Source organism: Hemitrygon akajei, chromosome 17, assembly GCF_048418815.1.
Source record: "Hemitrygon akajei chromosome 17, sHemAka1.3, whole genome shotgun sequence".
Lineage (NCBI taxonomy): Eukaryota > Metazoa > Chordata > Chondrichthyes > Myliobatiformes > Dasyatidae > Hemitrygon > Hemitrygon akajei.
In genome coordinates this window covers 90,725,251-90,742,185 of record NC_133140.1, presented here as the reverse complement: position 1 = coordinate 90,742,185, position 16,935 = coordinate 90,725,251, and the positions used below count along the sequence as shown (strand labels likewise).

Genomic DNA, 16,935 nt, shown 5'->3' with positions numbered 1-16,935 from the left:
ATGGACCTGATCCAAGATGTCCCTGACCCTGGTACCTGGGAGGCAACATGCCACCTAGGTCTCCCTCGTGTCCAGAGAATCTTATGTCCTCTAGTTATGTACTTCCCTATCACTACAGCAGGGCTCTTCTACCCCCTTCCCCTCTGAGCATCAGTGCCAGAGGCCCGGTCGCTGCAGCTCCCCTGTTAGGGCTATTGTGGCAAGTGAAAGAGATTACTGAGCCCCGGCGATGATCTTTGCATCAATACGAACGGGAGAATTACTGGAGGATTGGAGGATTGCAAATGTTGTTTCCTTGTTCAAGAAAGGGACTAGAGATAACGCAGGAAATTATAGCCAAGTGAGTCTTACTTCAGTGTTGGGCAAATTGTTAGAGAAGATCCTGAGAGGCAGGGTTTATGAGCATTTGGAGAGACATAATCTGTCTAGGGATAGTCAGCATGGCTTTGCCAATGACAGGTCGCGCCTTACGAGCCTGACTGAATTCTTTGAGGATGTAACAAAACGCATTGATGAAGGTGGAGCAGTGGATGTGGATTTCATTAAGGCATTTGATAAGGTTCCCCATGCAAGACTCATTCAGAAAGTAAGGAGGCATAGGATCCAAGGAGACTTTGCTTTGTGGATCCAGAACTGGCTTGCCCACAGAAGGCAAAGTGTGGTTGTGGATGGTTCATATCCTGCATGGAGGACGGTGACCAGTGGTGTTCCGCAGGGATCTGTTCTGGGACCCCTCCTCTTTGTGGTTTTTATAAATTACCTGGATGAGTAAGCAGAAGGGTGGGTTAGTAAGTCTGCTAATGTCACAAAGGATGGGTGTGTTGTGGATAGTCTGGAGGGTTGTCAGAGGTTACAGCAGGACATCGATAGGATGCAGAACTGGGCTGAGAAGGGGCAGATGGAGTTCAACCCAGATAAGCATGAAATGGTTCAATTTGGTAGGTGAAATTTGAAGACAGAATACAATATTAATGGTAAGACTCTTGACAGTGTGGAGGATCATGGGGTCCATGTCCATATGTTGCTCAAAGCTGCTGTGCAGGCTGACAAAGTTGTTAAGAAAGCGTATGGTGTGTTGGCATTCATCAACCATGAGACTGAGTTCAAGAGCCGTGAGGTAATGTTACAGCTATTTAAGACCTTGGTCAGACCCCAGTTGGATACGGTGTTCAGTTCTGGTCACCTCACTACAGGAAGGAAGCGGATGCTATAAAGATAGTGCAGAGAAGATTTACAGGGATGTTGCTTGGATTGGAGAGTATGCCTTATGAGAATAGGTTGAGCGTACTTGGCTTTTTCTTCTTGGAACGAGAGGATGAGAGGTGCCCTGATAGAGGTGTAGAAGATGATGAGAGGCATTGATCATGTAGTAAATACAAAGTAGGACATTAGCACTGCAGATGCTGTGGTCAAATCAACACATACAACACGCTGGAGGAACTCAGCAGCTCGGGCAGCACCTGTGGAAACGTTGACTGTTCATCGATCATGTACATAGCCCGAAGCTAACACAAGGGGGCATAGTTTTAAAGTGCTTGGAAGTAGGTACAGAGGGGACATCGGAGGTAAGTTTTTCACAGAGAGTGGTGGGTGGAATGCACTGCCGGCAACAGTGCTGGAGGGGGATACAGTAGGGTCTTTTAAGAGACTCTTAGATAGGTACGTGGAGCTTAGAAAAATAGAGGCAATGCAGTAGGGTAGAAACTTGGCAGTTTCTAGAGTAGGTTACATGGTCAGCACAACATTGGGGCCAAAGGACCTGTAATGTGTTGTAGATTTCTATGTTCTATGTTCTAACACCTACCTCCTGCCTCCCTCCAGACATCCGGTGAAAATCTGTCTGATCACACTTGGTAGAAAACTCATCTTTCTTCACTATCTGCAAACAGAAGAATAGTTGTTGGATACAGTATTCTGGAACTGACAGAAAAGGTACCCCTATTTGTTCACATCATATAACATAGGTCAATAAAAGACCCCCCATTCTAGAGTTAGGAAACAACAAGCTAAAACTAAAAAAAACCCAGCAAAGAATGAGTGGCCTGAGACCAAGGAACAGCCCTTGTGCCAAAGAGTGCCCAAGACATGGGCTTCATATCCCAGTTAGTTAACGATATGATGGAGTGTGGAGGCAGATTTATGATTCAATCAACGGTAGTCAGTCCACATGAACTTTGGTTGGATCTACTGTTTGTATTATTGGGGATGTAACAAAGAGGAATAACTGGACCAAAGAACGAGCTAGGCATACTATTTAGTCCATTTACCAAGACTTTGCTGTGAAATCCATGTGTACTGTCTGAAGCTGCTGGGATCTTTTCTCTCTTGCCTCTTCTGATCAATGGGAGAACCTGGATCAGGAAGGGTTGAAGCACCAATCTTTCTACTTACCGTTACAAGCTTCCCACTTATCAGCTGTCCCTTTACTTAAAAAAGCAGCCTCTCCCAATCAACCTTTGCAAATTCCTGTTGAATGCTTTCATTATTTCCTTGCCATAACTCAGTATTTTAATCTGTGGACCAGTCCTATCTTTTTCTTAAACTAATTTAGAAACTAATAGAATTATGGCCACTGGCCCCAAAGAGCTCTCCCAGTGACTCTCAATCACTTGCCCCACCTTTACCCTCTCTCTTGTTGGGTCATCTACACCAATTCCACTCCAGCCAAGACTTTGAATTACGAATATCCCAGTCAAAATGAGGGAAGTTGAAATCATCTACTATTACAAACATATTGTTCCCACATCTATCCTTATCTCATCTTCCTATGTATTTGTATGTCTTGTTCCTACAGATTCATGTGGGAGGGTGTATGGTACAATCCCAAAGTGATCATACCCTGAATTTGAAGTTCTACCCATATAACCTCACTGGACAACACCTAACACTATCCCCACTAATAGTTCTGATATACACTGAGTGGCCACTTTATTAGGTACACCTGCCTGTTAATACAAATATTTAATCAGCCAATTATGTGGCAGCAACTCAATGCATAAAAGCATGCAGACATGGTGAACAAGTACAGTTGTTGTTCAGATCAAACATCAGAATGGGGAAGAAATGTCACCATAGAAAGAGTGCAGAGGAGATTTACAAGCATGTTGCCTGGATTGGGGAGCATGCCTTATGAGAGTGGGTTGAGTGAACTTGGCCTTTTCTCCTTGGAGCGACAGAGGATAAGAGGTGACCTGATAGAGGAGTACAAGATTATGAGGCACTGATTGTGTGAATAGTCAGAGGCTTTTTCCCAGGGCTGAAATGGCTGGCACGAGAGGGCATAGTTTTAAGGTGTTTGGAAGTAGGTAGAGGAGATGTCAGGGGTAAGTTTTTTTTTTTAAACGCAGAGAGTGGTAAGTGCGTGGAATGGGCAGTCAGCGGCAGTGGTGGAGGCGGAAATGGTAGGGTCTTTTAAGAGACTCCTGGATAGGTACATTGAGCTTAGAAAAATAGAGGGCTATGGGTAAAGCCTAGGTAGTTCTAAGGTGAGGACATGTTCGACACAGCTTTGTGGGCCCAAGGGCCTGTATTGTGCTGTAGGTTTTCTATGTTTCTATCTAAGTGACTTCGACCGTGGAATGATTGTTGGTGCCAAATTATGTGGTTTAAGTATCTCAGAAACTGCTGATCTCCTTGGATTTTCATGCACAGCAGTCTCTAGAGTTTACAAAGGATGATGCGGAAAACAAAATAAAATATCCAGTTGGTGGCAGTTCTGTAGGTGAAAGCACCTTCTTAATGACAGATGTCAGAAAAGAGCCAGATTGGTTCAAGCTGTCAGGAATTCGACAATAACTCAAATAACCACGCATTGCAGTGGTGAGCAGAAGAGCATCTCTGAACACACAACACGTCAAACCTTGAAGTGGATGGGCTATAGCAGAAGATCACGAACATACACTCGGTGACCACTTTATTAGGTACAGGAGGTACCAGATAAAGTGGCCATTGAGTGTGTATGGTAATGGTAAAATTAGTATAAGAATATCTATTGGTTCCAAATAGCCTAATTCTACTGCTATGTCTTATTTTATTGAGATATACTGCCGTAGAGGCCCTTCTGGCCCTATGAGTTGCACCATCCAGCAACCCCGATTTAACCCTTTCCTAATTACGGAACAACTTACAATGACCAATTAACCTATCGTTGGAATGTGGGAGGAATCCAGAGCACCCAGAGGAAACCCACAGTGTCATGAGGAGAACATACAAACTCCTTACAGACAAAGGCGGGAATTGAACTCGTGTCACTACTGCAAAGCATTGTGCTAACCACTACACTACTGTGCCATTCAATACAAACAATTGGTGATTTAATACAAATAAAATTGATCGGTCAAGTGAAGCTGAACAGCTGGAATGGCTATGTTGTCTCGAGAGGGAAAACTGGACAGGCTCGGCTTGTCTCTGCTGGAGTTTGGCACGGCTGAAGCATTCAAGATCCTCATGGGTCCTGACAGGGTGGATCTGGGGAGAGTACAGAATCTAGAACGAGAGGATTTCTTCAAATGAGCAGTGGAAGACAACAATTTGTATACTTTAAAGAAAGAGGCAGATAGATTCTGTATAAGCAAAGGGGTGAAAGATTACCGAGGAATCAGGAATACAGTGTTGAGGTTACAGTTAGATACCATGATATTACTGACTGGTGAAGCAGGCTCAAGGTACCAAGCTGCCTCCTCGTGCTCCTAAATCACATGTAACCAAGTCCTAAGCAAGTCAGCACCTTCTCTGTTCAGATACAGAACTCCCAGTTCTCTATGAGACGGGCTGAGGAGAGGTTAGAACAGGAAGGGTTTGGATACATGAACAAAAAGAGGTTGGTAATCACTGTCTTTAACTCCTACCTGTATGTCTCCCTTGTGAGAGCCTTTGTGACCATACATACATTCCACTTGCGCCTTGTTCTTTTCCCAGAGGTGAATTCGAAACAAGGGCTTACAACGCATGGCATCATTGACATGGGGATCATGAGGAGGCAAATACATCCATCCAATGATAAACAACCCATCGACCTGTGAATTCATGAGACAAACTACAGTGAGTATCTCATGGAAAGTATGACACAATATTGTACCTGTCCCTGGCATGGTTATTTATCACCTCAGTCTATAGAGACACTATCCACATTCCCACCCCAGTCTCAGGCCACAAGTACTAATTGTCCTCTAACCTCACCACTACATCTGGTCAAATAGTACACCACAAAAGACAAAAGCAAATGCAAATCCAAACTCAATGCATTAATTGCCCAATGCATACACACCTCCCAGCAAGACCACTCCAGTGATCAGAGGAGGAACCAATTGCCCCACATCTAGTGCAGGATGTTATGATTAGTCAGGACATGAAGGGATACGGGTAGGGGGGGGAGGCAGGGGATTGGGGCTGAGAGGGGAATGGATCAGCTATGTTGAAATCGCACAGATTTGGTGGGGCAAATGGCCTGATTCTGCTGCTATATCTTATCTCCGCTTTTGCTCAAATAGGATCTTGTCAGCCAAGAGTACAACTGCCAACCACAGAGTCGTTGATGAAGAATTGTAGAGAGCTCACCAGACAGAATGTTCCGGCAACCCATGGTGTAATCCAAAAACAAGGTGAAAATGCTTCAAAGCAGCCTTTGACTAAATTTGTCACTAAACCACAAGAAGCTTCACTCTTTTACAGAAAGGAAAACAAGTACAATGGGAAGAGTGGGATTAGTGATGGGGGAAATGGGTTAAATTATAGAATGATCATGACTCCAGAGACAGACTGGAATATTTAGGAGGACTACAGAGAGACGATTAGAAAGAGGGAATACCAATTTGAAAACTGGAAGTGAGCACGAGATGATTTCTCCTCAGTCCCCTAGTCTAAAGATTTTATTCCTGCAGGATCAGTGAAGTTGTATAGAACATGGTCTCAAATCACCTCAGAGAATCCCTGTAATGTGTACAAATTTAAGGCAATGTGCATGGATGAGTTTAAACAAGAATTTTGATTTTAGAATTAGAGAGATAGGGTGGACAGTCAGAATATTTTTCCCCCAGGGTGGAAATGGTTAATTATAAGGTGATTGGAGGGAAGTATAGGTGGACGTCAGAGTTAAGTTTTTTTTATAAACATGAGAGTGATGGGTGCGTGGAACACCCTACCAGGGGTAGTGGTAAAAGCAAATACATTAGGGAGGTAGGCACATGGATGAGGGCAGTATAAGTGGGGTTAGATTGATCCTATAGCAGGTTAAAATGTCAGCACATTATGAGTCAAAAGGTCTGTACTAAGCTGTGCTGGTCAATGTTCTATAAAGAAACAATAAAACTTGCAATAAAATTCAACTGATTCTGAAAGAATTGCGATTGAAATCAAGAACTGGATGATAAGATGTGAAATCATGTACTTACAAGGACATTGAGTAGCCCTCCATATGGTCCAATGTCTGGCTGCCACAAGCCCAGGATATTCCGGTACGGATGCAGCACTGAAACACAAAAGAGTGGCCCCAGAACTCACCAAACCTACGATGCACCCAGTCAAATATCACTAACTGGAGCCAGCAAGGAGCAATGCACTAGAATCAGGTGTCATTGGCACCATCAGTGAAGTGGGATTTTGTCACAGGCATTAAGCTCTGTGCAGATTAGCTCAGGCCCTCAGCCCTGGGTCATGCCTTCGGTGCTGTTAATCGGACTAATGGTTATTTCTGTGCAAAGCTGCCAGGAAGTTTAAGGTTTAGTATCACTAAGAATTTAATTCAACCTCAATAGTTACCATATGACGGGATGCAGCTTAAATCTTCAAAGTTCTGCAGGATGCACTGTTGCTTGGCAATGGGAGCACATCACCAATTCCTCATCCAATCACACAGCACTTATTACCCAACGAGTCTTTCAGCAAACCTGACTGGCTGAAGACAGGCCTAGTGTGGATAACTTCAATCACCACTCATAATACAACCCATAGATTCACTCTTTACAAATTATTCTCAGTTTTTTTTTATTTGCACTGTCTATCCTCTTTCGCACATTGGTTGTCAGTCTTTTGTTTATGTACAGTTTAAAGGAAATTTTTTAATTTCTGTATATTTCCTATAAATTCCTGCAAGAAAATGAATCTGAGTTTGATAATATATACGCACTTTGATAATAAATTTATTTTGAATTTGATTGCTCCTGCTTCTTGCCATCTGGGAAGACGACAAGGCACAAAGATCTTCAACAGCCTGCTGATAGAGAGAGTGTCAAGCTACACCCAATTTACTTGCAATGCCAAGTTCACCGAGCTCTCACCCCGCCGCCCCGTTCACCGAGCTCTCTCCCCACCAGTATCTTTCTCAGTTACACCCAGCACAGTCCTTGGGTATCCCCTGTCACAATAGTGCAGGGAGCACCCACACCACAACACTGCATCCAGCACATCCGAGGAGATAAAGGAATCACCAAAGGGTGATTTCCTGCAATTACACACAGTGAAAAACAGTTAGCAAAAGAGCTGGCACAAGCAGTTAATCCAATTCCCTCAACCTAAATCCCCTAAAACCACTCAGCGTAAAGCAGCCAAACTGATTTTTAAACTCAAGGGAAATTAAAGTCACTGTAATGCCTTAGTGCCTTCTCCTGCTCCAACAGGAAGGAGTGAAGATCACTATCTTCAACCACCTCATTTTAGACCTGTTACCACTCAAAGTCCCAATGAGAGGTGGAGAATGGCCAGTTTGATGGAACAGTGGGCTGTACAGAAAGGCACCTTTGGAACAACTGCAATGACTGGAGGGTTAGTGCCTTTCTTTCAGACCAGGTATCCTGCCCAGTATCTGAGAGAGGAAAGTCTTGCTCCAAATTCTTCTCATTGCCTGCATGCATCTACCATTAGCGTAGCATTATGCACAGCAGTGAAACAGGATGACTAACTGTCATGCAGTGCTCATTAACCAATGAAACCATGGTACATACAGTGAGTGTACACATTCCGGTGATCCACCTTCACACAGTCAGGAAGCAACTTGACGAACCTTGCCGATTTGAGCCGCGGATCAACACCTAAACACACAGGTTAATGAGACTAGACTGAACTCTGTTCCACTAATATTTTCACATCTCCAGTCAAACTACTGAACCCACAAACTCAGCACACTTGCAAACACCTTGAGAAATTCTCTTCCAAAAGCCGATACAAGCTCCACCACAGAAGATCTGAAATAATTCACCCTTCCACAATACCACTTGTAATAAAACTGAACTGAAAGTGAAGTCGTGGGCTCTCTATGCCACTACATCTTAGAAATGCATGCACTACAACCAAGAGCTTAGAAAACAAAACTTGGTGGAAAGCAGAAGCAACTGCACCCTACTATCTCCCAGGTGTGGACAGCACAAGTTTGGACAATAACATTTATACTGCAGTCATACAGTCACAAACCTGTCAGCATGGGGACCAAGTATTTGACACAACTTGTCTACATGGACCAAGTGGATCAAACAGAACACACTACCCCATGAAACACTTTTGGATATGAAGTTCCATATGCATTATCATCACAACATCCAATAGCTCAGAGAATATCTGAATCAAAAAGAGAAGTGTTTCCTTTTGCCACATTAGACATCTATGTGACTTATGGAAGCAAGCAAGACTGGCTATTTTCTGCTACATTTTTGGAGTAAAAGTGTCTTATCAAATCATACGAAATAGTAACAGGCCATTCAGCACACCATCTCTATGCTAACCATCCTGTACCCAACTACACTCACCCCATTTCCCAGCACTTAGTCTACCTTGCCTTGGTGACTGAATTGATTGTCAGATGCTGAGAGCACCAGCCTCCTGCACCTCCAGCAATGAACTCACAATGCAAGCACCCTCTCAGCTCGACACGAGAAGGTCACTGAGGATAGTTTTGGTAGAACTGACCAAAGGATTTAGGGTCTCTCCAACCCTCGATGTAACAGAAAGCAACAAATTTAACTTATCAGCTTCTAAAGATATGACAGCCAACTGCCATACTAGGAGCCTGACAACAGTCCTAGACTAATCAGGCCAAGGTAATGCTCATCATGCTCTGGAAGATGTCAAGATATCAACTGCATTGGGCTCAGGAAGTATTCAGAGGAACCAGTCCTTAAAATGAGATTTGATCACTACTTACGTTTAATGTACAAGTCACGGCAAGCGATCCCCACTGTCTCCAGTTGCCGTTGATTTTCCGAAACTCCATATTCTATAAAAAGTTTAAAGGTGAAATTAAAATTGTCTGAAAGTGTCTCACAGTTATACCACCTAAGAGCTACTGCCATGAAATGTATTGTTAAAAACAGAAAATCAGCAGATGCTGGAATTCCAAACAACACACACAAAATGCTGGAGGAACTCAGCAGGCCAGGCCAAGCAGCATCAGTGGAAAAACAGTACAGTCGGCCCTCCTTATCCACGGGGGAGTGGTTCCAGGACCCCTCGCGGATACCAAAATTCGCAGATGCTCAAGTCCCTGATTCAACCTGTTTCAATGTGGTGACCTTAGGACCCAGCGGAACCCCAGACCTTATTTAACCTGTCTCAGTCCACTGGACGTTAGGAACTGGCGCCAGAGCTCTGAATGCGCAGTGTTTCTGTTCATGAAAATAGTCATGATCACGATTGAAAATAAAGTGGAAATAATAAAGCGATCGGAAAGAGGTGAAACACCATCGGTCATTGGAAAAGTGTTAGGCGATGTCGGTCAACGATCGGAACAATTTTAAAGGATAAAGTGAGAAAGACTCTGCCCTGATGAAAGCTACAAGTATTACTAAGCAATGCAGTGGTTTAATTATTGGGTTTTGGGTTTTTGATACCCCACATCAACCCGGCACGGTGGAGAGCTCACTCGGGAGCAGTCTGTCCCGAGTCCTGAGAACTTCCGTTCCCGAGCCCGGCGCTAAAACATATTTTCTTAAGTGTTTTATATGCATAGAAAGGTGAAATATATACTATATACTAAGACAAACGTTTGACTAACTGACGCTAAATAATACCGGATGTACCTGTTCCGACTTACTTAGTAAGAGAACTTCTGATTTTTTCCGATCCCGATGCACGATAACCCACGCACATCCTCCCATATACTTTAAATCATCTCTAGATTACTTATAATACCTAATACAATGTAAACGCTATGTAAAATGGTTGTTATACTGCATTGTTTAGGGAATAATGACAAGAAAAAAAAGTCTGTGCATGCTCGAACAACAAGTGTTGGAAGAGCACTTCCGGGCTCTCGCGATTTGCGGTTGGTTGAATTCGCGCATGTGGAATCCGCGGATATGGAGGGCCGACTGTACAGTCAATGCTTTGGGCCGAGACCCTTCAGTATTGTTACCTTCTGCTTGCTCCTCCCTGATTATTTTTGGGGGAGTGATCAAGGCAAATCCATGGGTCAAAGGGTCACTGCGGCACGATCAAAGACTAGATGGGCCGGATAGCCTCCTCTTATTCGGTAAAGCAAAGAGCTGCTGGAAATCCATGCCTTGCCTGGTTTCCCTCATCCGACCACTGGTTACATCCTAGGTTACATCCTAGGAGAATCTCTGGCAGCCAAATCCCCAACTTGGGGCTTGGACCATATATATTAGTGTGTGACTGTATTTTACTGATATCTTATATTCGCTTGCTGTCTTATACAGTATGTGCTCTGTGTGCCTTGTGCTGTGAGAGACTATTGATACTGTGTTTTACACCTTACCTCCAGATTAACATAGAACATAGACATCTACAGCACATTACGGTCCCTTCAGCCCACAATGTTGTGCCGACCACGTAAGCTACTCTAGAAACTGCCTAGAATCTCCCTGCCACATAGCCCTCTGTTTTTCTAAGCTCCACATACCTATCCAAACCTCTTAAAAGACTCTATTGTATCCTCCTCTACCACTGTCGCTGTGCAGTGTATTCCACGCACCCACCACTATCTGTGTGAAAAACTTACCCATCATCCCCCTGGTATCTACTTCCAAGCACCTTAAAACTATGCCCCCTTGTGTTAGCCATTTCAGCCCCGGGAAAAAGCCTCTGGCTATCCACACAATCAATGCCTCTAATCATTTTATACACCTCTATCAGGTCACCTCTCATCCTCCGTCACTCCAAGGAGAAAAGGCCAAGTTCACTCAACCTATTCTCCATGTACTCTATGTACAGTATCCACATCCTTCCTGTAGTGAGGTGACCAGAACTGAACACAGTACTCCAAGTGGGGTCTAACTTGGGTCTTATATAACTGTAACATTACCTCACAGCTCTTGAACTCAATTCCACAGTTGATGAAAGCCAACACACCATACGCCTTCTTAATAACACTGTCAACCTGTGCAGCAACTTACAGACACGGACCCCAAGATTTTGCTGATCCACCACACTGCCAAGAGTCTTACCATTAATATTATATTCTGCCTCCAAATTTGACCTACCAAAATGAATCACTTCACACTTATCTAGGTTGAACTCCATCTGCCACTTCTCAGCCCAGTTCTGCATCCTATCAATGTCACGCTGTAACCTCTGATAACCCCCGGACTATCCAAAACTTTTGTGTCATAGCAAACTTACTAACCTACCCTTCTATTTCCTCATCCATGTCATTTATTAAAATCACAAAGTGGGGGGGGGGGGGGGGCGGCGGGTGGTCCCAGAACAGATCCCTGCAGAACACCACTGGTCATTGTCCTCCATGCAGAATAGGAACCATCTACAACCACCCTTTGCTTACTGAGTTCAAGCCAATTCTGGATCCACAAAGCAAGGTCTCCTTAGATCCCATGCCTCATTACTTTCTAAATGAGCTTTGCATGGGGAACCCTATCAAATGTGTTACAGAAATCCATATACACTACACCCACTGCTCTACCTTCATCAATTTGTTTTGTTACATTCTCAAAGAATTCAATCAGGCTCGTAAGGCACGACCTGCCCTTGACAATTGTTCATAAATCCTGCCTCTCAGGATCTTCTCCAACAAATTGCCAATCACTTAAGTCAGACTCACTGGTCTATAATTTCCTGAGTTAGCTCAACTCCCTTTCTTGAACAAGGGAACAGCATTTGCAACCCCCCCCCCCCCCAATCCCCTGGTACTTCTCCCATCTTTACTGATGATGCAAAGATCATTGCAAGAGGCTCAACAATCTCGTCCCTCACTTCCCACAGTAGCCAGGGTATAGGTCATCTAGCTCCTGCCGACTTATCTAACTTCAAAACCTCCAGCTCATCATTTTTCTTATTGTCTATACACTCAGTTTGCTGTAAGTCATCCCCACAATTGCCAAGGTCTTTTTCCCTGGTGAGTACTGAAGCAAAGTATTCATCAAGTACCTCTGCTACCTCCTCCAACTCCATGCACACATTTCCACTATCGCTGCAGATCGGTCCTATTCTCACCCGGCTCATCCTCTTGCTCAGAGCCGAGGACCGGGAGTCTGAAGTAGCCACGAGAATGCCTTGGGGATTTCCTTAATCCTGCTCACCAAGCCCTTCTCTCGGCCCCTTCTAGCTCTAATTTCATTCTTGTGCTTCTTCCTAGCACCCTTGTAATTTTCTAGAGGTCTAATAGTATCAAGTTTCTTGAACCTTTTGTAAGTTATTCTTCTTAACTATATTTTCCACATACTTTGTACACCATGGCTCTTTTACACTACCATCCTTTCCCTGCCTCAATGGAACATACCTATGCAGAATGCCAAACAAATGTTTGCTGAACATCTGCCACATTTCTGCCATGCATTTCCCTGAGAACATCTGCTCTCAATTTATGTTCCCAAGTTTTGCCTAATATTCCCCCCTACCCCAATGAAATTTTTTCCCAAATTGTCTGCTCCTGTACCTCTCCAGCGCTATGGTAAAGGTAATAAGAGCTGTGATCACTACCTCCAAAATATTCTCCCACCGAGAGATATGACACCTGACCAGGTTCATTTCCCAATACCAGATCAAGTACAGCCTCTCTTTTAGTTGGCTTCAGGAAACCTTCCTGAACACACCTAACAAATTCCACCCCATCTAAACCCCTTGCTCTAAGGAGATGTCAGTCAATATTAGGAAAGTTAAAATCACCTATCACAACAACCCTATTATTATTGCACCGTTCCAGAATCTGCAACCCTATGTGCTCCTCGATGTTTCTTTTTCAAACATCTAAGGCCCGGCACACTGGGCAGCCATTCCTGCCCCCGATACATCCAAGTCTCTGTAATGATCACATCGTAGTTCCACGTACTGATCCACGCTTAAGTCATCATCCTTGCTTATGATATTCCTTGCATTAAAATAGATACATCGCAAACTCCCAGGTTGAGTGCATCGTTGCTCTATCATCTGCCTATCCTTCCTCACAAACTCCCTACAAGCTGTCTCTACTTACGCGCTAACCACCCCATCCTATGCCTCTTCACTTCGGTTCCCACCCCCTGCAAATCTTGCTTTGTTTGCCTATATTCATGCAGGAGTGAATGACATTTAAACTTGAACTTGTAAAAACTCCTCCCTCCCCACCTCCACCCAGCACGCCCCTCCCCCAAAATCCCTGCCGCTCCCCACCAAAACCCCTCTCTCCCAACCCGACAACATCCCCACGGGCCCGCTCCCACTCCGGGCGGTCCGGACCCGACACTCTCCCACTGTCTCCTCCCCCGCCTGCCCGGACCTGCGCGGCACCGCCTTCTCCAGATGGTGTCGGTGCTGAGGATCTGGTGGAATTTCTTGCAGGCGGCGGCCAGGCCGGGCAGACTGACCCCGGGCAAGAAGCAGAAGATCTCCACCAACAGCTCAGGCGGTAGATCCAGCACGTTGCGCGGCGGCCCTACGCCCGGAGCCGAGGACCGGGAGTCCGAAGTAGCCGCTACCGATCCAGGGCCCACCGCCGCCCTCTGCTCCATCCCGGCACTGTCTCGGGAGCGCGCCCGCCGCGCCGTGACGTCACCACCGGGCGCGCACATGTATAATCCGAAAAGCGCGCCCACGGCCTCTTTACGTCATCATCGAGAGCGGGCACGTTTATTCCATCCCTCATAGTTGGCCAGCGATGCCCTAGAGTGGTCAGTGGACAGGGTTGAGATGTGGGTCAGGGCGCTGCAGTGTAACTAGGGGTCAGACCCAGGTGTAGTTTACAGGCCAGTAGTCAGGGTCAAGGTGTGAGTCAGGGCCAGGGTTGGAGTGTGACCAGGGGTCAGACCTGGGTGTGGGTCAGTGGTCAGGGTCAGGTGTCAGGACCTGTGTGTGTCCAGGAGACAGGATGTGGGGCAGTGGTCAAGATTAAGATGTCAGTTGAGGCCAGGTCTGTGATGTGCCCAGGGTTGAGGTCAGGGTTGGAGTGTGACCAGCAATCAGTGAGGGATATTAACTCTGTTCAGAGCCTGTAGTATGGAACCTTGTGATAATCCAAATACTCTACTGGGTATGTACACAAAGAACTTAATCTGATTTCAGTTGAGTTCTGAGGGTGATGTTATGTTTATGAGGGACTTTTAATTTCCTGAATATTGAGTGGGAAATAGTAACTAATGGGTTACAGGAAAGTGAATTCATTCAGTTATTGAATGATGGTTTTTTTGACCCAGTACATTAAGGCAACAACAAGAGGGGAGGCCTGTCTAGATTTGGTTCTGTAACAATCAGGATAGAATTTTGAATTACTGAAGTTGTTGAGCCTTTAGGAACAAATGATCATACCATTGTTAGTCTCAAAGTTTTTGGGAGAGTATATCAATAAAATCCAAAGCAATTATAATTGAATTTCAGAAAGGCTAAGTTTGTGCAGGTGTGGCAACAACCCCAGAAGGTAAACTGGAAGGGACTGCTTGAGTCAGATGAGGAACAGTGGGGTTATTTTAAAGAGGTAATACACACAGTGCAGGAATTGTTCATACCCAAGATCGGGAGAAGCAATAAAAACAATAGATCAACTACATGGATGAATAAAGATATACATAAAAATTATTGAAGAAAAGACATCAATATAAGGAATATAGAAAAATAGTATAGTAAATAGTAATAGTAATGGGCTGAACGTTGGCAGATGGAGTTTAATGCTGAGAAGTGTGAGGTTCTACATTTTGGCAGGAATAATCCAAATAGAACATACAGGGTAAATGGTAGGGCATTGAGGAATGCAGTGGAACAGAGAGATCTAGGAATAACAGTGCATAGTTCCCTGAAGGTGGAGTCTCATGTAGATAGGGTGGTGAAGAAGGCTTTTGGAACGCTGGCCTTTATAAATCAGAGCATTGAGTATAGAAGTTGGGAGGTAATGTTAAAATTGTACAAGGCATTGGTAAGGCCAAATTTGGAATATTGTGTACAGTTCTGGTCACTGAATTATAGGAAAGATATCAATAAATTAGAGAGAGTGCAGAGACGATTTACTAGGATGTTACCTGGGTTTCAGCACTTAAGTTACAGAGAAAGGTTGAACAAGTTAGGTCTCTATTCATTGGAGCGTAGAAGGTTGAGGGGGGATTTGATCGAGGTATTTAAAATGTTGAGAGGGATAGATAGAGTTGATGTGAATAGGCTGTTTCCATTGAGAGTAGGGGAGATTCAAACGAGAGGACATGATTTGAGAGTTAGGGGGCAAAAGTTTAAGGGAAACACGAGGGGGTATTTCTTTACTCAGAGAGTGATAGCTGTGTGGAATGAGCTTCCTGTAGAAGTAGTAGAGGCCAGTTCAGTTGTGTCATTTAAGGTAAAATTGGATAGGTATATGGACAGGAAAGGAGTGGAGGGTTATGGGCTGAGTGCGGGTAGGTGGGACTAGGTGAGATTAAGAGTTCGGCACGGACTAGGAGGGCCGGAATGGCCTGTTTCTGTGCTGTGATTGTTATATGGTTAATATGATTACAAGGGACAAAATTGGTCCTCTGGAAGGCCAGAATGGTAAATCATGTGGAGCCAAAACAGATGGGTAAGATCTTAAAGAAATTCTTTGTATCTGTATGATGGGGTGGTAAATTGGATTAGTAAGTATGCAGATGATACTAAGATAGGTGGCATTTTGGATAATGAACCATATAACAATTACAGCACGAAAACAGGCCATCTTGACCTTTCTAGTCCGTGCCGAACACTTACTCTCACCTAGTCCCACTGGCCCGCACTCAGCCCATAACCCTCCATTCCTTTTCTGTCCATTTCCCTATCCAATTTTACTTTAAATGACAATACCAAACCTGCCTCTACCACATCTGCTGGAAGCTCGTTCCACACAGCTACCACTGTCTGAGTAAAGAAATTCCCCCTCGTGTTACCCTTAAACTTTTGCCCCCTAAGTCTCAACTCATGTCCTCTTGTTTGAATCTCCCCTACTCTCAATGGAAAAAGCCTATCCACGTCAACTCTATCTATCGCCCTCATAATTTTAAATACCTCTATCAAGACCCCACTCAACCTTCTATGCTCCAAAGAATAAAGACCTAACTTGTTCAACCTTTCCCTGTAACTTAGGTGCTGAAACCCAGGTAACATTCTAGTAAATCTTCTCTGTGCTCTCTCTATTTTGTTGACATCTTTCAGATAATTCAGTGACCAGAACTGTACCCAATACTCTGAATTCAGCCTTACCAATGCCTTGTATAATTTTAACATTACATCCCAACTCCTATACTCAATGCTCTGATTTATAAAGGCCAGCATACCAAATGCTTTCTTCACCACCCTATCCACATGAGATTGCATCTTCAGGGAACTATGCACCATTATTCCTAGATCACTCTGTTCTACTGCATTCTTCAATGCCCTACCATTTACTATGTATGTCCTATTTGGATTATTCCTACCAAAATGTAGCAGTTCACACTTATCAGCATTAAACTCCATCTGCCATCGTTCAACCCATTCTTCTAACTGGCCTAAATCTCTCTGCAAGCTTTGAAAACCTACTTCATTATCCACAACGCCACCTACCTTACTATCATCTGCATATTTACTAAT

At 44.3% G+C, this 16,935-nt stretch overlaps 1 protein-coding gene across 4 annotated transcripts in view; it reads right to left on the bottom strand.

Moving 5' to 3' along the window:
- The window catches only part of fbxo31 (F-box protein 31), a 36,440-nt gene extending 22,521 nt beyond the window's left edge, over positions 1 to 13,919 (bottom strand). For 2 of the 4 annotated variants that reach the window (XM_073070535.1, XM_073070537.1), the window contains exons 1-6: positions 13,655 to 13,919; positions 9,131 to 9,202; positions 7,938 to 8,024; positions 6,390 to 6,466; positions 4,848 to 5,015; positions 1,805 to 1,879 (exon numbers count right to left, since the gene is read on the bottom strand). In XM_073070535.1, coding sequence (XP_072926636.1) covers positions 1,805 to 1,879; positions 4,848 to 5,015; positions 6,390 to 6,466; positions 7,938 to 8,024; positions 9,131 to 9,202; positions 13,655 to 13,886 — 711 coding nt within the window. In that variant the 5' untranslated portion in view covers positions 13,887 to 13,919. The remainder of the gene's footprint in view (positions 1 to 1,804; positions 1,880 to 4,847; positions 5,016 to 6,389; positions 6,467 to 7,937; positions 8,025 to 9,130; positions 9,203 to 13,654) is intronic. The other 2 variants (XM_073070536.1, XM_073070539.1) reach the window with 2 other exon arrangements.
- Between the last annotated feature and the right edge of the window lie 3,016 nt (positions 13,920 to 16,935).